General features: G+C 38.9%; 1 protein-coding gene across 1 annotated transcript in view; it reads left to right on the top strand.

The window, feature by feature from the left end:
* Positions 1 to 23,174, top strand: part of UVRAG (UV radiation resistance associated) — an 85,322-nt gene that overhangs the window by 37,149 nt on the left and 24,999 nt on the right. Inside the window, exons 12-13 of the mRNA XM_030945701.1 lie at positions 1,843 to 2,008; positions 18,700 to 18,778. Of these exons, the coding sequence (XP_030801561.1) occupies positions 1,843 to 2,008; positions 18,700 to 18,778 (245 nt within the window). The remainder of the gene's footprint in view (positions 1 to 1,842; positions 2,009 to 18,699; positions 18,779 to 23,174) is intronic.

The following is a 23,174-nucleotide window of genomic DNA, read 5'->3' as shown; positions in this document are numbered from 1 at the left end:
AGCTAAAGCAAAGGAGGTTCCTTTTGACTCTTTGTAAAAAGTACCTCTGTGTTCTGAGACTGCATATTGAAACACTGGAACACGTTACCCAGAGAGGCAATATTCCATTCTGAGGGATGCTCATAACCCAGCTGGACACAGTCCTGGGGACAACCTGCTCTGAGCCAGGGGTAAAGTGCCTTCCAGACTCAGTGATTCTGGAAAATATTGGTGTCTGACCTAGAATTCCATTGGGGCTACTTTTAGTCCATAAATCTCGGTGGGGCAACAGTCATGAATCCCCATTTGGTTTGCTGTAGTTGCTGGTGAACCTGCCAAATAAATACTTTGCAAAAAAAGCCTTTGAACATCTCTGACAAGTGACCTTCTACTTCAACTGCCAACCCTCATCCTGTTCCAGAAACAAATATATCATATGCCTACCTGTATAACAGTTGTACAGGTAACTGCATGCATTCATCTACAAATGTTTGACATGAACTGGAAATCCATTAAAATTTCCTTGAGGATTTCTTGCCCCCAGTACCTGTTCACTCTGGTTTCTTGAGCAAAAACCTCCATCAATTGTCTGACTCTTTAAAGCCACCCCATAGTAATTAACTTATACCAATAATATGTATATTGGATGCTGGAATATTGGAGGAATAATCTTTAAAACAAACTAATTTGTCAGTAGGACAAAAATCAGTCTATTGCTTTGATTCCCTGATTGCACTAAATGTGGTAATGAACTCAGTTTGCTAACTCCTGGGAAATGAGTGGTGTGGCATCTTCTGGTCCATTTTCACTTTCCTGGTATTAATTCATTGCAAAAGATTTACTAATTCTTTATCCAAGTCTTTAGAAGAATTGTATTGTGAGGAAGAAGTACTAAGCATTCAATTTAGTGAAATAGGCAGTTAAATTTGAAACCCATCTGTCTGGCATGGATCTTATCTCTGACTCAGTAGACACTATCTTTTAAAAAACTAGGCGTCAAAAAAAATCCCTAGAAAACCAGTTTTGCTGCAAATTTTGAACCTTTTCTACAAAATCCATTTTGACGGGGTGTAACTTAAATACCTACATCATGACAGGCTCTGATAGAGCTCAGTATGGTAATGAAGGTCCTCTGTTCAGCTGGTTTCATGGAGACATCAGAAGGGATGACTGTTGTGCTGTCTGTATCCCTTAAAAAGAATTAAAAATAGAGAAAAGAGAAAGGAAAAGCCTTTATATGGCTAAAAGATGTAGTTTCAATTGCAAGATCTATGTGTATTCCTAGCAGGTGAAGCTTTAAGGTTAAATTTTAACTGCCAAATTGAAAATGATGCTTTAAAACAATGGGTTAATCTAAGTTTTCCCAGCTATTGGCAGAGAACAGAGTTCATAGCTTGGGGTCAGTGTCTCTCCAGCTGATGATCTCACTTGTGAACAAAGTTGAGGAGGAATACAGCTTTCTCCTGATCCCACTCACACATGTCAACTCCATCTAGAGAAACGCAGAAATCTTAATACTTGAGTTTTGTCTGTGAATTTTGTTTCACTTTTCCCATCTCTTCTTCACCTTCCCCCATCCTGGCAGTGTAGCTTTGAAAGTAAAATTTTCAGGAGAATGAGCCATCCCCAGTTTTCTGTGCCTCATCACAAGAGGCAAACACAACACAGTGAAGTGCAAACACTTGTGAAGCTCTCCCAAATGACACCAGGTCTCCTTCTGTCTTCTGTCTTCTCCTTCTGACTTCTGAGAGCTACAGTAATTGTTGTTCTGAGCGATATTGATGAATATTGTATTGAGCAATAAAGGTGAATATTAGGATTCAGTGGATACAATTAATAATAGAATCTTTTTGTCATTGACAGCAAAAGATGATGGAAGCATTGCTGTTGCCCTGGGCTATACTGCTCACCTAATTTCCATGATCTCCTTCTTCTTACAAGTGCCACTCAGGTATCCTATAATTCACAAGGGCTCCCGGTCTACAATCAAAGACAATATAAATGACAAGCTGACGGATAAAGAGCGAGAGTGAGTATATTGTAAATACACTGATGTGCTGTCTTCAACAAATCAACACCAAAAAAGCCCACCTTAAACAGTTTGGGGCAGTCTGAGGTGATAAGGAATTTGAAGTTACTTGTTATTGCTTTCAGTACCTGTGGAATAGTCGTTGAGTTTCTCTTGTTGGAATTTTGGGATACAATAGAGTAACTCAGCTTTGTTATTCTAGGTCTGTTGGCACATATATGGCTTTGATTTGGCATCCAGTAATGCTAGAAAAACCTAAATAGAGTTTCTTAGTGTTTCATGAGTTTTGGTTTCTATTTGGAAAACTTGCCTTTTATGTTTTGCTACTGGCTATGGGAATAAACTGCAGATAGCAAGTGTAGTTTCACTGGGGAGCTGCTGCCAGTGCCCTATTAGTGGTTGATAAATAGGAGAAAACAAATTGCTTTGTTTTAGCACTGAGTTTTTTAAGCAATTGAAAAAGCACAGTAACCTGCCACGTACTATAAATCAACTGAGTATTCAATGTAGAGCTTTTCATTTGTTCTGTAATAATTGTCTTTGAACATGTAGTCACACTGTTACTGTTCTCCTTCTAGTAAACTGTCTTGCTGTCTTTAAATTCACTCTCTGAATGTCTTCTCCTGTGTTTTGGAGCTTTGTTTATTTTCTCACTGTCTTGGCACCTGTGTGCTCTAACATGAAATTAGTGGCAATTACTGGTTAAGGTTCACTTTGTAACCTAAAACCACTGAACTGCCAGGAATGCAACACTGACCATTTGTGGGAGGCCAACTGCGCTGTTCAGATTCTGGGCACTGGCAAAGTTTGCCCAGAGGCTTTATGGACTACCCATCCCTGGAAGTTTTCAAGGCCAGGTTGGATGGGGCTTGGAGCAACCTGGTCTAGCTGAAGGTGTCCCTGCCCTGGCAGGTGGTTGGAATGAGATGAGCTTGAAGTCTCTTACAACTCAGGAATTCTGTGACCCTGTATGTGTGTATGGATGGCTGCACTCAGGCTTGCGGCATCAATAACTTCATTTTTCCACAAAAGTTTGAAAAGGGAGCAAAGGAAATGAACTTGTGGGAAGTAGCTGACTATTGACAGGAAGCTGTGGAAAAACAAATTCTTCTCTTTGGAAATATGCAGTTAAAGTATTAGAAGATTTTAACACTATTTCCTCATAGTCTAAATAAAATGGAAGGGTTTTCTTGTGCCTAGTTGACAGAATTTAGATGCTTGAAAGTGTCTGATTTCTCTTTGAAGGTTAGTGACTTTTGGCAGGACAGGCAAAGTAATTTGCCTTAAGATTTAAACTTGTCTTCCTGTTGTGACACCATGAACACAACTATATAATTATGTCTTGCAAAGTAATTTTGATACCATTTTCATAATTTGTCCAAACACACTTCTGGGTATCTTAATAGAACATTGACCTGTTTTGCTTCAGTGTAGTTCTTGAAGCAGATGACCATACTCCTTCCTGTACATCACTTTGAGAAAGGTTGCAAACTAGAACATTTGTATCTTGAAAATAATTTTCTGAGTAGTAGAGGTCCTTGTGTGTGGATGTGTAAAGATTAATTCAGTTTCCTGTTCTCTCATACAGATTAGAAGGTTTAGTCCTTCATGCTGCAGCCTTCCAAACTCTTGTGATTTAGTACTTGATTTCACAACAGATTTCTGAAAAGGAGAGATTTTATCTAAGTAAATGAATCCCTGTTGGGCTATTTACCTGTGTTGTGCAAGATTTTTTCAGAATTAGCTCCTTCTGGAGATCTTCTCTTCCCAGCTATTGGAGAAACAATCCTCCAATAAAAACCATCTCCAAGGTTTTATGTCAAATATCTTAAATTGCAGTTTTCTTTCTAAACTAATAGATCATGTTTCTCCCTTGCTCCTAATTGTGTTGTGCACAGCAGTTAACATACATTATTAGATTTTTTTCAGTTACCTGTCCTTTAGCAGCTTTTCAAACTCCAACATCAATTGTTGAATAATTGCAGTGATGTAATCCCTATATTTGATCTTTACTATAACACATAGTGCCCTCCTTATTGACTGGCTTATACGTACATACTTGGCTTTTATTTTTTTTTCATTGCAGGGTGTTGGAGGTTTGGATTTTTCCTTTTTTTTTTTCCCCTTTCTCAGGAAATTTTTCTCCCGTTTGTTGCCTAAGAAATGGGAACAACAGATACTTAAGAGAGACAAAAGATGTGGCCAGGGCTGGGGACGGGGCACCGTTTGCTTCTGTCTCTAAGCTGGGAGGTTTTCTCTTGGAAAATGCAGGGATACTGAGAGGATTGGCTGGGAATTAGGGGCTGGGCTCAGCTCTCATTCTCTCTCTCAAGAGCAGGCTTGTGCTGCCGGCTGTGACTGTAGCTGCACTGAAGGGGAAGGTGCTCAACGGCCAAGGGAAGGCTGTGGTTGTGTTTCTGTTTTTAGTTTGTTGTTGCTGCTGCTGTTGTTGTTTGTTTGTCTTGTTATACATATATATATACACACAAGTAAAGCCCTGTTTTTCCTTTTCCCATGTCTTTGCCTGAAAACCCTGTAATTTCAAAGTTACAGTAATTTGGAGGGAAGGGGTTCATGTTTTCCATCCCAGGAAGGTTCCCACCTTCCTTGGCAGGCACTTGTCCTTTAAGCCAAGACACATGGTTTCTCTGAGATCCTTATTAGGAGTTTTTAGAAATTGTTTGCTGGGGGAAATAGCTGAGGTTTTGCTCAAGGTCAAATTCATAAGTACAGGTGTTTGTTTTTAAAGTCATACTGTATGAAGATGTTACTACACTTTCAAGTTTCTTTACTGACTTTTCTAAGCCCTCCTGTTGAGCTGGTTAAATATTTTGAGAGCTTTCAGAATGTAAGTAACTTCTGGGAAATGCTTCATCTGCTTCAGATTGGTTTACTTGCATGATCCAGGTCACTTCTATGAGGACCTCGAGAATTTACAATTTTTTTCTGTTACCGTAACTGTTACATTGGGACTTTAAAGTAGGAGGTTATGGTGAGAGCTTAGCTCTTGTCTGGCCATAGTATTGAAATTAGAATGAAGTACAGAGTGACTACCAGTAGCATATAGTATATGGTCAGCCTTGTAATTGTACAGATGTTAGTGTTTGTAATCTGCTTAATAACTGTTCCTCTCTTGTATTCCAAAACCTGATTTTGGTACTACCAAAAAGCTCTAAGTTTTCTCCTATGATGTCTACTTTTATGACTTTTTGAATTACCATGTTAAGGCAAGAATCTGATTTTGACAAAATTTCTCATTAACTCACTTCTTCAGTGGTCCCTTTCAGCATCTCCAGAGTACATGCAATATGTAGGAAGAAAGATTTCTCAGTAGTTCTGGAGTCTGAAGGATTTCAAAGCAATGAGTGCACTTTGAGTCAGTTTAGAGAGGACACCATGTTTGGCTAGAGTGTTGACCGGCTGGAGGGGGCAGGAAAACTCTGCAGAAGGATCTGGACAGGCTGCATTGATAGGACAAGGCCAGTTGTATGAGGTTCAACAAGGCCAAGGGTTGTATCCTACCCCTGTGTCACCACAACCCCACGTAACGCTGCAGGTTTGGGGCAAAGTGGCTGGAAAGCTGGGAAGGGCCCTGGGGGTGCTGATCAGCCGTGGCTGAACATGAGCCCAGGCGTGCCCAGGTGATCAGGAGGCCAGTGGCAGCTGGCCTGTACCAGTAATGATATGGCACAGAGCCAGGGCAGTGACTGTCCCCCTGTGCTGGGCACTGGTGAGGCACTGCCAATCCTCCCTGTCTCTCAGCAAGACAGCAAGAGGAGCTGGAGCATGCCCAGAGATGGGGATGGACTTGGGGAAGGGTCTGGAGCACCAGGAGAGACTGAAAAAGTTGGCAGAGCTCAGGCTGGAGAAGAGGAGGCTCGGGGGGGACCTTTTCACTTTCTACAACTCCACAGGAGGGTGGAGCCACGTGGTGGGGTTTTTGTTACCAGGTAACAAGTGACAGGATGAGAGGAAGTAGCCTCAAATTGTGCCAGAGAAGTTTTAGGTTGGATATTCGGAAACATTTCTACCCTGAAAATGTTGCCCAGCCCTGGTCCAGTCTGGTACAGTGGTGGAGTCAACATCTCTGGAGGGATTTAAAAACCATGTGGATGTGGCACTTGAAACATGGGTTAGTGTTAGCCTTGGCAGTGCTGGGTGAGTGCTTGGATTAGGGATGTTCTTAAAATCCTAAGAACTTTAATGATTCTGAGATTCTATGGATAGGTAACTCCCAAATTAAAGCTACTTAGACAGCAGCATGTTCCTGTCTCCAATGATGAACAAGTTTGCTTGCAGAATAAATCACATAAATTCCTTGGCAGTGTTCTGATGGAACTGAAACCTAACACTTCATCACATGCTCAACAACAGAGTGAGAATGCTAAGATGAAACTATTTCTGATATGTTCTGAGACTGTGTTTCTCAAGCCCTGTATTTAATGCTTCTGTTAGTCTGCTCCCAGATTTTTAATAAAGAATGACTCCCATCTTAGGGCAAAATAAGGATTGTTGTGGCTGGAGTGAGACATAGATTGTGACATTCCCTGTGCTGGTGTTGCTGCTCATGTTACAGTATTTTTGAGTATAAACAGCTTGAAAATATATACATTCCTCTAAGAGGAAAAATACTGTTCTTTAAGTTTAATCACCTTTCTGGTTTGCTTTGTATATCTGGACAAGTGAAATGCACATTCAGATGAATTATTTATGTTGAATTTTTGAGCTATCACTCCTACTGTGTCTCTTAAAGATTTTCAAGAGCTCTTACTTCCCTGCTAGGTAACTTGGAACTGGAAATTATTTCAAGAAATAGTTTTACTAACATTATTTCTCTGTAGTAATAGTACAGAGAAATCAAATAGTACACACAATCTGATGGATGCTACACCTTCTTCCCAACAAAATGTGTTAAGGGAGGACTAGTAGGAGCAGTAGGAAGAAAGTTGCCGCTTCAATGTCATACTTCAGGTTGGGGGAAAAATGAAGAGGTAGAAAATGGCATCAATGTGTAAAAAGGTTTTACATTTAAAAGGTAGCAAGAACATTGTCATTTGCAAGCATAGCTGCTGGAGCATTTAAAGATATTGCAGAGTTGTCTGATCTCCAGAAAGGGCTTTTTTTTTTTTTTGTCGTATGTTTAAATATTGAACTTGTTGGTAACCATTGTTATAAAGGCGAAAAATATATATAAAATTTAAAGATAAATAAACAGGACCCAGAGTGTAATGGAAGAAACATGATCTAGTCTGGTGTATTTTTGCAGGAATATTTGGCATTAGTTGATCTGAGATACAGTAAACAACTGTAAAGGTTTCTTTGGTATTTTGTAATTTACAGAAAGACTTTTTTTCCTTTCACTGTGCGTGACAAACACAGACAGCAAAGGTCAAAGGATTCAAACAACTACCATGCAAGTCTTGGGCATGTACCTTGAGGCATCTGACATCTTTGCAGTTGCTTTATGACTTTGATGTACCTCAGGTACCAAAAGATGTATGAAATGGTGTAAGGGGAAGTGAAATTAAGGATGCTACCATGGGTTACTTGTCCTGTCTAAATTCCTTTTGTTGTCATTAAAGTAGGAAACATCTGTCTATTGTAATACTGGGCCCTCATAGAAAACAGGATCAAAATACAGCAAAATAATAATATAGCTAGAAGGGATAGGTTTGTTCCTGAAGTAATTTCCTGGAAACTATTTTTCTGAGTTGGAGTTACACCTCAAATTTGTCTTTTTATGCAGCTCACCTTGATCATTATTGAAAACCTCAAGCAAGCCAGAAGATTGCAGTGATTAGTCAGTTTTTGTCTTGATGTTTGATTTCTCTAGGTGCTGATACTTTGAAGGCCAGTTTGAATTCATTGCTGTAGCCCTTGTGGGAAGGGCGAATGTATAAATAAAAAAAAACAGGTCACCCTCCACTGGGATGGTGCCGACTTGTTGCAACTGGAGAGTGCATAAAGCATGAATCAGAGGTGCCCTTCTTGGGGCTTCAGAGTGGTTCTGGACTCCTTAAGGATGCAAAGCATTGAGTAAGTTTATCTTAGTTGATGTGCAAGGTCTGCAGCACCTTTGCATGTGGAGAATGTTGATGTATCTCCACAGATTGTTGAGTGAATCTTGAACTCAAACCCCAGCAGACTGGATTAATCCAGTTTGGGGTGCTTTTCATTAGTTTATGAAACCAAATTTCAGAGAAGATTAAGTAAATCAGGCAGGACATATTTTGAATCTGCACATAGTCAAGCAATTATTTTGGTGTATTGGTGTTGTATTTTAGATCTACTCATTTGCACTGCTCAGAAAAACTGGTATGTTGTGTGTGGTGCACACAGTGTTAAATCATGGAAAGTGAGTTACTGACAGCAGAAGTTCTGATGTAAAAATTTTATTTTCAGGATAAAATATGAATAAAGCAAACATATGTGATTCCTTGCCAGTTCTGCTCCAAAAATGCTTCCAAATTATCTTTCTTGATGTATTATCTTTAATTTCTTTGAAGTGTGGTTAGCTGGACTTGCAAGTAAGTGGACATAAGTGTTGCTGAACTGGCCTATAGATAATTTTGGAGCATTTGCAATCCACTTGTTGAATGAGCATAATCTGTAAGTGATCCTCCTTATTGTGGCCTTACTCCAGTTCAGAAGAATGGGAAAATAAGGATTTCAGCTGCAGTAGACTTAGTACAACACCACTGAAGTTGTTATTGCTTTGTGCCTGGTAACAGATAAGTCACTTGCAAACAAAGCAGTCTGAAAAATCAGAACACAAGCATGTGAAGAATAACTTTTCACTGACGTTAAGATTTTCCAACTCAATTGACACGTCTTTAATCATATGTGGTACTTCAGCTGAGGTAATGAAATGGCAGCTTTGGGAAGAAATCTTGGCAAACTTAGATGGAAGGAGATGGTTGCTTGAGAAATCTAATAGCTATCAAAGAAAAGTTGATTCTTTGGGGCAGATTGAGTGTGTGTTAAGGGTTCAACTGTATTGCTCAAAGAATGCTTTTTGCCATGAACTTATCTTGAACTGTATTTTTACATTCTACAATTCTTGAGGATATTTACCTAGAATCCTGGCTTATTTGATTCTTGATTAGCAAAACAATACTTTTGCCTTCATTGAGTCAGCTGATATTGCTGTGTATAGATAAAGAATTAGATCAGGTGTTTAATGAATTTAGATAATGTTAACACTGTTTCTGGGAACTAGAAGTTTCAACATGCTCCTGGCTAGTCCGAGAAAGCAGATTTTGTTTACTGCAGTATATGAGACCACTGACCCCTGACATGTGAGACCAGCTGAGAAATGTTTCTGTGAAGACATACTAGTCTTAATTTACTCCCATTGGAACACTATACTCCTGTTGAGATTTTTTTTTTTCCAAAACATTACTTCATTTTTTAAAATAAGCAGGGACTTGACCTGTATAGAGTGTCTTCTAGTTAAAAATGATTCTTCAGTGGTAGTGAGATTTAAAGTTCTGATAGCAAGGTTGTCTGCTCTCTCCTTACAGATGGTCCATGTATTGTGAAATTCATCATGGCTTGTATGGTGCAAGCCTTGAATCCAAGCTGAAATATGTCACGGAAATGCCCAGTTAACAAAAAGCCATCAGTGTCACTGGCTCCATAGATTCTTTGCTGTGATTTTGAGGTGTTTGAAATCATTTGCATTTGCTGAAGCGATAGAATGATACCCTCTTGTACAAAGTGGTGACTGTCTTGTCAGGAGCTGCCTGACTTCCATAACTTGGATCTTCACTTTTATTTTCTTTCCACAGTCTGCACATACTGAAGCTATTGTGCATTCCCCAAGAGCAAGGTCACAGCGGTTACACTTAGCACAGAAAGATGCTTCTGCTTTTGATTATCATCATCTGAACAGTTCAGAAATGCATTTTGAAAATACATTTCATAAAGTTAAACTAATGTTTTATTTCCCCAATAAACTAATTCTTTATTTATTGTATAAAGCTTGAATGGGGATATGATTTTTCCTCATGGCAGTCTGTATTTTTGTCATCAAATTTGTTTTACAAGTGTAGCTTTTTCTGTTAAGTAGGAACTCAAATCCATGTAGTAATCCAGTCTGAATTTGCTTGAGATTTGTAACACATATTTATGTCTTAATCTGTAATTACAAGCAAAATACATGCTTGTAATCCTTTCTTCTGTCTTTTCATTTAATTTTGGATCTTCTGCAGGAAATCTGTGCAGTCTCTGCTCTGAAGCTGGTAGAGTTGTGGTGCGGCTTATCTGAGAAGGAGAGCGGTTTTAAAGGTGTGCAGCCAAAGCTTCTTGTGCCTTGATCTTTAGGTGGAGTGCTAAGATGGTAGGAATGCTGGATATTCTGGTGCTTGTGGCTCTTGAGCAGTTTATTTGTCCTGGTATTTGATTTGAAGTGTCTTGAGAAATTGTGATTTCAAGTGAGCTGTCTGGACAGTGGTGGTCCTTCTGACTTAAAAGGCTTTCAGGGTTTAATTTCTTCTGGTTCAGAGAAGCCCCAGGACTTTTAAATCACACAAGCTTCCTCCTCTGAATAGGACATTCCATTACAGTGAGCAAACAAGGTGTGGTTAGGTTGGAGGGAAAACACTAGTTCTTTCCTCCCCTGCCTGCCCCCCTTGCAGACCCCAAAAGGGGGCGAAGCTGAAATAACTCAAACTTCAGTAAATATTTAAACCTTTTCTTCTACATTCCTCATACTTCAGACATATCAAACAAGAATTTGTGGCTTTCTCATGCCGTTATCTTACCTGAATTGTGCTATTTAGTCCTATCCTCATGTAGAGTGTCCTATCCATGGTCTAAAGCTTAAAACTCATTTTTTTCTTAACTGACCCATTTTTAGTAGCGTGATGTGAGACACAGTTGTTCCCCCAGATTTAGTAGATGCTCTGCTATGACACGAGTGACTTACAGTCACAGAAATGACATCAGTTCTTTATCTGTCTGGTAATGAATAACTGGGTTTCAGCTGCATTCTGCCAAGTCTGTGCTGCAGCCACCTCTGCACTCATTCTGCTTACTGTCCTTGAAAATGAGAAGTGAAAGAAAAAGCCAGGTTATGTTCATTCTCTGATAAATTTGACACAGTTGGGCAGGAAGTATCAAAGATAGTGTAAATACAGTCACGTGAAAGTGCAGTGGTGTCAGCTTCATTTAATCTCTGGATTAAGATTCCAGTCTGCACTTAACTACTGGGTAATGTCTTGATGTCAGAATGGACAGTAGTGATGATTGGTGTTCTCGTGATTTGGAATTGTGACCAGCACTCTTTATCTTCTAAGCTAATGACATGGACAGTGAGATGGAGTTTGCCAATGGCACCAAGCTGTGTGGTGCTAGAGGGAAGGGATGGCAGAGGGACCTGGACAGGCTGATGAGTTGGGCCTGTGCCAGCCTTGTGAAGTTCAACCAGGCCGAGTGCAAGGTGCTGCACTGGGATCGTAGCAATCCCAGGCGCAAGTTCAGGCTGGGTAGAGAATGGATTGAGAGCAGCTCTGAGGAGGACAGCTTGGGAAAATGGCTGGATGAGAAGCTGGACATACCCTGGCCATGTGTGCTGGCACCCAGAAGTGCCCGTGTGCTGAGCTGATCCCATGGCATGGGCAGCAGTGAAGGGGGAAATTCTGCTTCTCTGTCCTGCTCTGGTGAGACCCCCCCACCTGCAGAGCTGCCTCCAGCTCTGGGGTCCAACATCAGAAGGATGTAGAGCTGCTGGAATGAATCCAGAGGAGGCCACAGAGGTGCTCCAGGGGCTGGAGCCCATCTGCTCTGGAGGCAGCCTCAAAAACTGAAGGCTCCAAGGAGACCTGAGAGCTTTTTCCAGCGCATAAAGGGGCTCCAAGAGAGCTACAGAGGCATTTTAGGCAGAGGCCTTGAGTGATGGGACAAGGGAGGATGGCTTCCCACTGCCAGATGGCAGGGTTAGATGGAATATTGGGAAGAAATTCTTCCCTGTGAGGGTGGGGAGGCCCTGGAAGAGGTTGCCCAGAGAAGCAGTGGCTACCCCATCCCTGGAAATGTGCAGGGGCAGGTAGGACAGGGCTTGGAGAAACCTGGTCTAGTGGGAGGTGTCCCTGCCCATGGTAGGAGGTTGGAACAAGATGGGTTTTCAGGTCTCTTCCAACACAAACCATTTTGTGATAATTAAGTGTTCTTAAAACATAAGTGTCCTAATGTAGCTTATAAAGCTGCAGATATTACTGGTCCTTAAAGTTTTGAATCACTTGGAAAGTTAAGGCTATGTAACATAATTCCAAACTAGATTTGGAATTTTACTTGGATTTGCCAAATGAGATGTAATATGATATTTAAATTGTGCCAGACTTCGGCCTGTGCAAGACAGTTGGATGTGATGTGTAAAAACCATTATTTTGCTAACTTCTTCCCTTAAGAGCTTTCTGAAGTACAGATTAAACTTTGAGACTTTAATATAATTTGGGATATGGCAGAGGTATGAACTGAAGAGAGAGTAAAAGATCTAAAACATATGGTGTATTACCAAAGTAGAAGCAGGTGAAAGCAGTTAAAAATGAAGCAATTTCATAAGCTTTAAAAATAGTTTCTGTTAAAGGCAGGTGGTTATAGACAATAAAAGTGGGCCATCAGTATATTGGTACATATGTGATATTTCTGGATGCAGAATTCATAAATCACAGAGCACAACAGTAAATTTATTTGGACTTGAATTCATAAGAGATGCTTGAGGTCTGAAATAAATGTATGGAATAAGGATTCTTTCAACTTTTCCTAACATTTACCGTCTGCCTGAGCCAGGAATCCTGTAGTGATTTACTTTAGTGTTCATCAAGCACCAAAGTGACTATTTAAAACAGCTGAAGATGAGCTAAAGATATGAAATTAAATGAGATCTTGATGGCTGATGAGAACTTGTTGAGGGACAATGAAGAGTTTTTAGTGATTAGAGTAGAACACTTAGCACAATTTATTTGAGTTGTAAGAGTGGTGTAATGCTTAAAACACCACAAGTAGTCTAATCATTGTTGTAGCTTTGAAACAGGCCTCTGATTTTTCAGAGTAATATCTGTGGGTAGCTTTAAAAGATCTCTTTTTCTGTAGTCAGTTTTCTGGTTTTTAAATACATCAGTATTAGTGAGCAGTTTTGATTGAAGACATTATATTAGCAAATTGTTGCCATTATGTTAGCAAATTGTTGCCTATCCTCCTACCAAAGCCAGGGGTTTTAAAAGTCAGTAAGAGAAGGGTTGCAACTCTTTCTTTTGTTAAGAACTCAATAATACTCCTCATAAGGAAAAAAAAACCCACCAGAATAGATTATGGATATGAACTGCAGGCATCACACCTCAAACTCTAAATATGAAAATGAAAAATCCTTGCCAAGAGGTTTTTTCTCTGTCTGCACCTGAAATTTCTTGGTTTTACTTTCAGCAGCATGTGAGCACAGTCTTCATTACATCTTAAATCACGGAAAAGACTTAAATTAACAATGGAAGGTGACTTAAACAGCCTTCCTACCCTAGGAAGGATGATGTTTTAGAAGAAACTGTTATGATAGCTGAGTGTACAGGGTGGTTTGAACTTGCCTTAGAGGTGATACATTAGGCTTCTTCATGCCTGTAGCTTTATGATTACAGGATGATCTCCTTGTGTCTGGATGAACAGAAACACAGAGCAGTGGCTTGTGCCCTCATGGGGTGGGCTGCAGCCTCTGGATCATATTCCTGCAGGAATCCTGTAGAATTACAGAGCTGACTTCTAGCAGAAATGCCTTTAGGCCCCTAGACAAGCACAACCGGCAAAAGTGTTCATCTGAAATTTGTCTGCTGCTCCTGTACTGCCACCAGACCATGAATGTGTTTAGACATACTCAGGAATCCTTGTTGAACTGAAAATTGGAATTTGCCTTGGTTTGACACTGAGATTTCTGTTCAGCTGTTTGCATGTGCATGAGTCAACTGGAGTGGAAATGCTGACAGCCACCACTGGTTTTTCATATTGACTGGAAACACATATACTGGGTTCATCTTTTTTCATAGAAAGACTTTTAAACCAGAGTGGATGATTTAGTATCCTGTCTAGTCTTTGTAACCTTGATGTGATTTACTTTGCTTTCAAGTTTCTTAAAGAATTACATGTGTTTTTTATGCCTACAGAGCATTCTACTTGATTAAATACCATGGTAGAATAAAGTCTAATTAGACTAAGCAAAGTAACAGCTCCCTGAGAGTCCTGTTGATGGTGTAGTTGGGTACATTTAAACTTGATACCTATCAGCATGATATTTTTTAATGCAAATATTCAAACTAACTGTTTAAAAACTTAGCATTTGTAGAGTGTTGTGAGGTCCTTGAACTCAAAACTTAATTCTGTTGTTGATGGTAATATGCTGGTTTTGTAGTTTCAGTGTGGATTACAGGTAGACTTTCAGCCCTGTTTTTCATTTAAAACTCTGACTTGACGTTGAACCATCAGGGTAACTGTAAACCAAGCACGTAACCTCTGCCTTGCTTTTTCTTTTTCACAACTCTATTGAGCCTTGACCTGCTCACACTTGTTTCCTTACTCATTGCATATCAGCAGATCCTCTGTAGGTTTAAATATTTGAATATTAGGTGATTTTGATAGAAAAACAAGTTTTAAGCTGAAGAGTTCTTTATCCAGTAGCTGATGTCTGCTTAGGAAGTGTGGCAGGAATTAATAGGGAATGGATTGAAATAAAGCAGTGGATAATGACTTGCTGAAATTAAGATTGCTGGTAGAGAGGAAGGGCTTGTCCTTGGGAACCCTCCAAGCAGGAGAGATGGGAGAGAGGTCAAGTGGGTGAGGATGTGAGAGGTAAGGTTAGGGCGTATGAATTGTCATCTCTATTTTAAGCTCCGCTAAAATGAAGTTATTCAGAGATGATTAAAAGTGTCTTTTATCTGCTTCTATTATTTTGGGTTTATTTTATTTAAATTTTTTTTGTCATCTGTGGGAAATGACAATCAAAACCACTTCTTCTGTAGGACTGGGAATGCTTGGGTCTTGAACATAATAGTGTTGGTTCACCAGGGGAGAAACTATTCAGTCTTTGTGGCATCACCATAGAAAAACACAGGTTTTGTCCAAAGTGATGTGCCATGGAAGGGGATATGAGCTATGTGCCTAAAAATGTTCTGCACATGTTTTGTGGTTAATTGTAGATATGTGTTATGATGCAGCTGGGTAACACTGGTCGTCTGATTTGTATCCCAGTGAGCCCTAAAAACAGAACATGACTCAAAAAACATTAGTAAAAACTTAGGTTTTTTACTAATATTTTTATTTATATTTTACTGATATTTTTATTTATTTACTTATTTATTTTAATAAAGAAAATAAATAATAATTAAAAATAAAATAATACATAATGAATAAAATAAATCATATCAAAAAATGAGTCTTCCAAAACAAATGTAAGCTTTTAAGATTAAGAATTTTCTTTATGTTACCTTAGACCTTTAAGGCACATATTGACCATGTGGTTCAAATCAGTCCAGTGTGCAGTTTGGATCAGTCTGATCCAGAGTTCTCCACCTTCTGAATTCACAGTAGGGCTTGTTTAATTTCAGCATCTTTGGCGCAATTCTCTTAGATCCTAAAGTCGCCTTTATGCATGCCTGCTGGCTGATTGTTCCCTTAATCGCTCCTAGTTGTTGTTGCTTTTCCCCAGTACAGGCTCCTACCTTTGCTGACATGTCTTGAAGGCAGTGGGAATACCAGATACAGAAACAGCTCCAAATGGGGTAAACCTGTTACAAGTTACTAAACATGGTGGAGTTTTTCTTGCATCAGGTTAATCTTCTCTAAATCAGGATCTTCTTTACAAATCACTATTAAAACTGCTATTGCTGCATTGCCTGTCTCTTTATATGCAGAAATAGATCATCTTCTGTAAACTCAGGGTGTGTTAGCACTGTATTTTAAGAAGTCTACATGCTATTGAAATGTCATATTCCCTAGCTGTATGTAAATGACAACATATTTTGACATGTTGACTCTCACTGAGCTGAAGCTGTTTTGTTCATAATTCCTGACTGTTCGCATGACAGATGCATGGTTTCCTAGAGTGTCTAGGTACTACTCTGAGGAGGACCAGAGCTCAACTTCTGAGCTTTGTCCTGGACTGAGAACAAATTTCCAACACTTCATAACTTCTCTCAGATAATCTTTTCTGTTGATTATAGAAAGGGTTCCTGTAGCTTGTGTTTTTTGATTCTTTCCACTAAACATATGACACTCGTTCAAATTTTTTAATCTCAGAATAAGTATCTGTGTTTTGCTTTAAAGGAGCTTAGTGGTTTTTTCCCCAAATATATCAGCAAGAGTGGAAAGAAGGAAGATGCACTTTGGAGTAGAATAGGTAGGCGGATGCCATTTTGAATTTTACTATGCATTTTGTGATTATAAAAACACTAAAATAGTGTTTTTCAAAAGTGTTTAGTATAACTAAATCCTTACACAGCAGACTCAGGTTTTTGCAGCGTGCCTTAAGGAGGGATTAATCTTACAGTCAATGCTTTTCTGTGGAGTGGGCAAGAAGAATTTCACAGAGGGAGGCAGCAGTTCAAGTTGGATTCAGTTATGCTCACTGAAGCACTGTATAAAATATTTGGGTTCCTTGAGTTTATTGCTTGTGATCAGGCTTAATGGGCAAGCAAGATAGAACACAAAGAGAGAGGCATAAAACCTAGTAATATTTTTCTCTTGAGTCATAAATGTGTATATGCAGAGACATCCCCTGGCAATTTTCAAGACTTTAATTTAAGTGATTATGTTGTGAAAGCTGACCTGAGGATGTATGTGGTTTAAAGCCTTTCAAGATTAATTAGTGTAACTTAGAGGATAGAAATCTGAATATTGGCAAAGAAGCAGGATCAATGTGATAAGCAGAAAAGCCTGATTTTCCCTTTTAAAAGAATCTGTGTGTGGGAGATGTCAGTGAGCACCATAAACCAGTTTTTACCCTCTTTCTATACTGTATGGATCAAAGAGCTCTGTGTCTAATAATAGAATGCATGGTTCCTGCTACCAGTGACTTCATGAAATGCTGCTTTCTAGGGAAACATGGTTTGTGTTCCTAACGGTGTTTTTATTATAAAAAAATCGGTTCGTTTTAGACTATTAATTGTAAAGTTATTCTTTAAATCTAACCCTTGCTCTGTTTGGGTAGTGTAATTGGAGATAGTGAAATGAATTCCTCTTGCTTTGTATTTTGCACTTAGAATAAGGTATTGCAGAATTTTTGTAGCATTTGGGAAAGTTTCATTTTCTTGCATGGGGAACTAGTTCAATTTATAGATCTATTAAGCAAGGTTAGCTAGATATCTAGTATTCACAGAGACTTTAATGTTCCTCGGCTTAAAGAGACCTAGCAAGTTTGAAAGACGCAGAAAACCTGAAGCTGACAGTGTGATCTGCTGTGATTGTGACTTGTTAACCTCTACCTTTTAATGACACTGTATAATTCTTAAAATTACATATGTACTCTACTGTGGAGCTGATGGATGATAAAATTCACTTTGCCTAGTCACCTCTCCAGAATGTATGTTGTTTCTAGTAGATATTGATCTCCTCTATTTGTTATCTTATATTTGAGAGAGACCTTAGTTTCTGCTGTAGAGTGGGGCTTATGTGGATACTTCATTCAGCATTTTGATTAGGAGCTGCAGGACATGGTTAATGAAAAGGCAAAAACTTGATTCATGCTGTAGTTCCCATAAAAATAAATTTTAGTTTGTACTAAGATTGCTGAATTGACCATGATGACCTCATAATCTCTGGTGCCGAGGAGAAGTCAAAAGACAATCCTTAGAAGTGCAGTGTACAGCTGTTAAAGCTGTTTGAGAACTGCTTCACTTAAGCAGAGATTCTTTAAGCAGACATATAAAACTATATTATTTAATGCAGAAACTGTCAAAGAGTTTCAATATTTAAGGGACTAATGTTTTAGTTCTCTTGTGTCACACAGCAGTGCCATGCTATGTTCTTACAAACTATTTGATACATTTGGGTATATCAAATTTACATTTAAAATGGTGAGCAATATTTATTACATAGGAAAAATAAAGATCAGTAATAAAATGTTTGCAAGGGCTATAGTGACCTATGGTGCTGTGACTCAAGCCTTTGGTGCATGTGTGAAGTTTGTTGAAAGGAATCACTTCTATTCTGAATGTTGTTCTGGTAAGTGAGCCTGCAGATTTCTTCTCTGTGTAAAGGGCTTTGTGCTCTGTCAATCACAGGATAACGATCAAAAGAGAACAACTTTTTAAAATATTCTTTCTGTTTGGAAATGAGCTAACCGAGTGTGACTGAGTGAATGCAGAGGGATAACATGGGATCTGGAATTGTGCTGTGTGCTTCTGAAATTACACTTTGATTGGTGAGAGGGATGTTGCAGCCTTGGGATAATCATAAAGTGTCTTTTAAAAACCTCAAGTACTTTAAAAAATGGAATTCCGTAGCTGAGTTTTGGCATCAGTTGTTAAATGCTGATTGACTGGAGTTGCAGGGGGTTCCTAAATACATCCTCTGGAGGGGTTTCTGGGAGAAGTCAGCAAAGGAAGCTTTTTAAATTTTTATTTTCTCAGAAAAGGAATCTGGGCTTTTTGAAGTTTACATAACCATCTGAATAATTTCACCTTAAATACTTCCCCCCTTTTTTTTCCCATCAGATTTCCTTTGTATGCAAAAGGAGGGGAGAAGCTTCAATTTGAATATGGAGTTTATCTTCTCAACAAAAATATAGCACAGGTTAGTACACTTGAGATGACTTTTATTATTTATATGTATTCTCTGCTTGGTGTCAGTATGACGTGAATGTGCATGTGTTGTCCTGTTATGCTGCTCTCTGTGGTGAAAACCTGTGAACTAAGAAAAATATCCTTGAAAACATAATTTTCACTTATCTTCAGCTTTGTGTTTGAGATTTTCTTCTGTGGTGCTTAGAGATGGACTTACCAGATAATCATGAATCTTTTCCTTTTCAAATGGTACATTCTATGAGTCTATAGACTTCACACTGTTTTGAAAACTGTAGATATTCTCATATTTTTTTATTCTGTTGTACTTGAAGATCTATTAATGTAATTCTTGCTCATGTGTCTTTAATTTTGCTGTATTATTACTTCAACTAGTATTCTGCCCTTATAAGAAAACACAATACATGTAAAATATGAAGTATTGCAAATGTGTGACTTCTATTTAAAAAGTTGTCTAATCAACCTTACTTCCTTGTTTTTAATGTATTTTAAAAAACATTATTTACTCTGAAAAATGCAAGAGACTTTGAATAATTGTATTTGAGATGGCAGCTAACACATTTGGTATGGAATTTAGAGAATGTTCAGAAAGCTGGTCTTAAAGAGGCCTGGCTGTTTCAGTTGGTATGTAGTCCTAGGACGGGGTCAGCTGCTTTTATGCTCTCCCTGGTGATGTTGTGTGAAGAAAAACCTGTGATAGAAGTACTGCTTAGTTCCAGTGCTTGACTGTCTTGGTCGCTAAAGACAGCTAATTTCTGACATTGAGTCCAAACCTGTCTTGCCTTTGTTTATATATTATAATAATCTGATCCATTTAAGTCTCTTCCATTTTGCAGACTTTTATGCATTGAAAAAACACTTTTCAACACTCTCATGTCTCAGATTCTCCATCTGAATCCACATTTGTCTTGAAATGCAATGCCCAAAGCTGGATACAGTGAGCAACTGTTGCTTTCAAAACATTGAGTAGGATGGGAGAAATGCTTCCCAAATCTTGTCCTTTTATTTCCAGTTCATTGGGTTCTAATAGGTTTGTACTCTTAAAAACCTTGCAGAGTAAATCTTAGATTCTGTGCAACCAACAGCCCCAGGTGTCTTCTGCACAGCAACACAGCAGTCCATTCTGAATTTGTGCAGGTTGTTACATTTGTTGCAGTTCCGGAGACAGGCACACTCACCGAGTTCAAGTGACAACAGCCAACGTTTATTGATGGACAGCCCCTTTTATAGGGGGCTCAAATTTCCCATGCTTGAACACCTGAGTGTTCTCAACACCACCCAGCTCACTGGCCAGCTAGCTGTCTGCATTCAGGATTGAATGGGATTGGCTGGGCTCCCCTGTTTGAGTTCAAATCCAACAATGTCTTCCTGGGCGCTTGCTTACTTCTACTCCTTAACAAACTAGGTTGGTCAAGTTGGGGTCTGTTATGGCCAAATTTACCTGTGCAGTTTCAGACCAGCTGCAGCTGTCACAGCAGGTGATTTGTTTTATTCACATTTTTTATGCTGTACCTTGAATGTATTCTTAAAGAAGAACTTTCTTGTTCTTAATCATGTTTATGCTTTGGTGGCAGAAAAAAAAAAAAGCTGAGAACTCAGTCTCAGCTTTATGCTGGCTGCATCTGAGCCTATGCCCTATCCAGATTACCTAATTAAAATATTGGATAGAACTGGGGTTCTGTTATTCCAGGTGGAGTCCCATTTTGCCAGCACTTCAGTTGTAGTCATGAACCATTCTTTATTACACCCAAAGAGTACTTTTTCTGTATTCACTTGTACTTCATCAATATCCATTTCCCCAGCATGCTTGTTGAGCATGTTATAGCAGAAAATGCCAAGAGATTTAAATTCCAAGAGAAATATGACATTTCTGTTTCTAACCTGTTTGAAATTACATTAGTCTTACAGTTTTATTCTTGAAAAATCTGACCTTTTTATGTATAGTGTCTACTAGTCTTGTTTGTTTTTCCAGTTTCCTCTTCCATCATTTTTTGCCATTCCTTATCCCAAATTGAACTAAAGCTTCTGAGTCTTTCTGTGTTGTTTGTTTTTTAAGCTTGGATTGCATTTACCATTTTCCAGACTTGCCCATGCTTAGTGTATTTTGGACAATAACCTCAGAAATTTTTTAAAGGCTAAAATGTCTTAAGACAAAGTTAATCGAGTCCTACTAATCTTGCAAATTGGCTTAGCCAGGCTGTTAATGTATCTTAGACTACACCTCCTTGTTGGTGGTGTTGGTAATGGCAGCCAGCTGTTCACACTTGACCTCCAGAGGGAAGATTAGTGAGAAAAAGGGATTAGCCTTTCCCTCAAATGCTTTGAGAGATCTCTCTCTTCATTACTATCAAAACAATGCTTTCCTTAATCTCTGCTTACTAGTTCATTCTGTAACTTGTGAGTGTGATGCTTCTTGCTTCGCCTTTCAGCCCTTCTTTGTCTTTACCTTACTCTGGAATTTGCCATTCAGTTATGTGATGCAAGCAAGAAGCTCTGTCATTTTTTCATCAAAATGATGAATTCTTCATTGAGGCCAGGGTGGTTGTCTTTCCTGTTTGTGTAGTTTGGGTTACTTGACACTTGTGCCTATAGTATTTTTTTATAGAAACTGTCACCATTTCACTTGTTTTCCTGTTTATCTCCTTGACTTTCACCTCTAAGTTGTTACCACTCTTGGACCTACTGAAACCTCATTCTGATTTTCTTGTCCTGTTTCTGAAGGACTCTGAGTGGTTGAACACATGATCACTCACCCATGTTGCCTTCCAATTCCTTGCAGTTGGTTTCTGAAATCACTGGCATATATTTGAACTTATAAAAGTAAATGCAGGCTTTAAGTATGTATTGGTATAAAAAGAGTTTCCAGTTCTACTTAAGGTCATTGGTGCTGGTGCAAGCTAGTCAGTGGCCAAACTTCAAAGTGGTTAGTAGAACACTAGTGGTTCACATGTTAGTGCTTGAGATTGTATGCTGTTGGTTATAAAAACATAATAAAAGTAAATTGGAATTTTTGGGGGTATTTCTGCTTATTTAATCAGGAAGGTGTTATGATGTCCACATAAACTGTTGTAGACACCTTTGTTTTGATGTCCTTGGTCATATATTGCTGCTTTATATAGTTCTGCCAAGGGGAAATTCCACTGTGAAAGGAGAGCAGATAGGTAATGTGCAGAAATGCATCATAAAACCTCTGTGCTCTGGGGCTGACTTGACCTAAAAACCCAAGATTGTCTGAGTTCTTGTATGTTTCTTGGGATGCTGAAACTGTTGAATTTACATAGCTTTTAGCAGACCTTATGGCTGCTTTCAGAGAAGTGTCCAGGTATGCTTAGCTCTTGTGAACGTGTGAAAAATTAAGTTTGGACAGAGAATGAGCAGCTGCCTCTCTTATCTCCAGACCATCACCCAAAGGTGTTTACCTTGATTCAGAGAACCAGTCCTCTTTGTCAGGAATAAATGTAAATCAGCTGCTTAATTCCCTCTATGCTCTGGGAAGAATAGTGGTGACTTCACTGGAGCATGAAAAAAGGAGGCTGGGTCTCTGTCACCTCACTTGAATCATTCATGCAAGTTTTGAACAGTGTGACAAACAAAGAGCCCAGAAAAATTCAATCAACTTAAAGAGATATTTTGAAATTATTTGTATAAGCTTCCCTGATTTCACAGACTTTTTTTTTCCTTTTACAATTACCTAGAATTCTGGCAGCAAGGAGAAATGTGAGTGTGGCAGAAGTGAGATGGGATTGATATAAAATTACTGACATAAAAACTCTTCTAGAGATAAAGGGGTACTGTTTTGTAAAACAGCAGGATAATAACACTGGAAACCACATCTTGCACTCAGGAGAATTCAGCTGGAATTAGAAGCAGCCTAGTGCTGGCTTGGTAGAGTTTTTTTTGGAGAAACTTGCTTTGCTGTTACATTCCAAAGTTGAAACAATGTGTGTTAATTCTGAGAGTTCATAATAACTTCCATCTGTATGTGAGCACGAATTGTTTCAATACACATATTTTCTGTTTGTAAAATTGCATCCCTCACTAAGTTCACAGAGGAGCTTTTTGAGTTGGATAACATTATCTAAGGTTGTGAATTTCCATTTAAGATTTTAACTGTCTGACACTCACTAGCATAGAAATGCAGGGTTTTTTTCAAAGATAAATTAGTCACTTATGTCTAATAATACCTACCAAAAAATTCACTATCATTGTCAAAGGTGAAGTGCAATAGAGTTGCTAAAAATGGGAGTGAATTGCACAGCTCTCCAAAGCATTAGACACTGGAAGACCATTCAGCAAGTACTAGCCCCATAAACTCTGTAGTTCCTAAGTTAGGGATGTGTATGGAGTATCTGAGGAAGCTGAGGCTTTAGTAGGAGAAAGAAGTGAAC

The sequence above is a fragment of the Camarhynchus parvulus genome, chromosome 1 (assembly GCF_901933205.1).
Source record: "Camarhynchus parvulus chromosome 1, STF_HiC, whole genome shotgun sequence".
NCBI classification, from domain to species: Eukaryota; Metazoa; Chordata; class Aves; order Passeriformes; family Thraupidae; genus Camarhynchus; species Camarhynchus parvulus.
The sequence above is the reverse complement of the archived record's forward strand: the minus strand, read 5'-3'. Positions and strand labels throughout refer to the sequence as shown.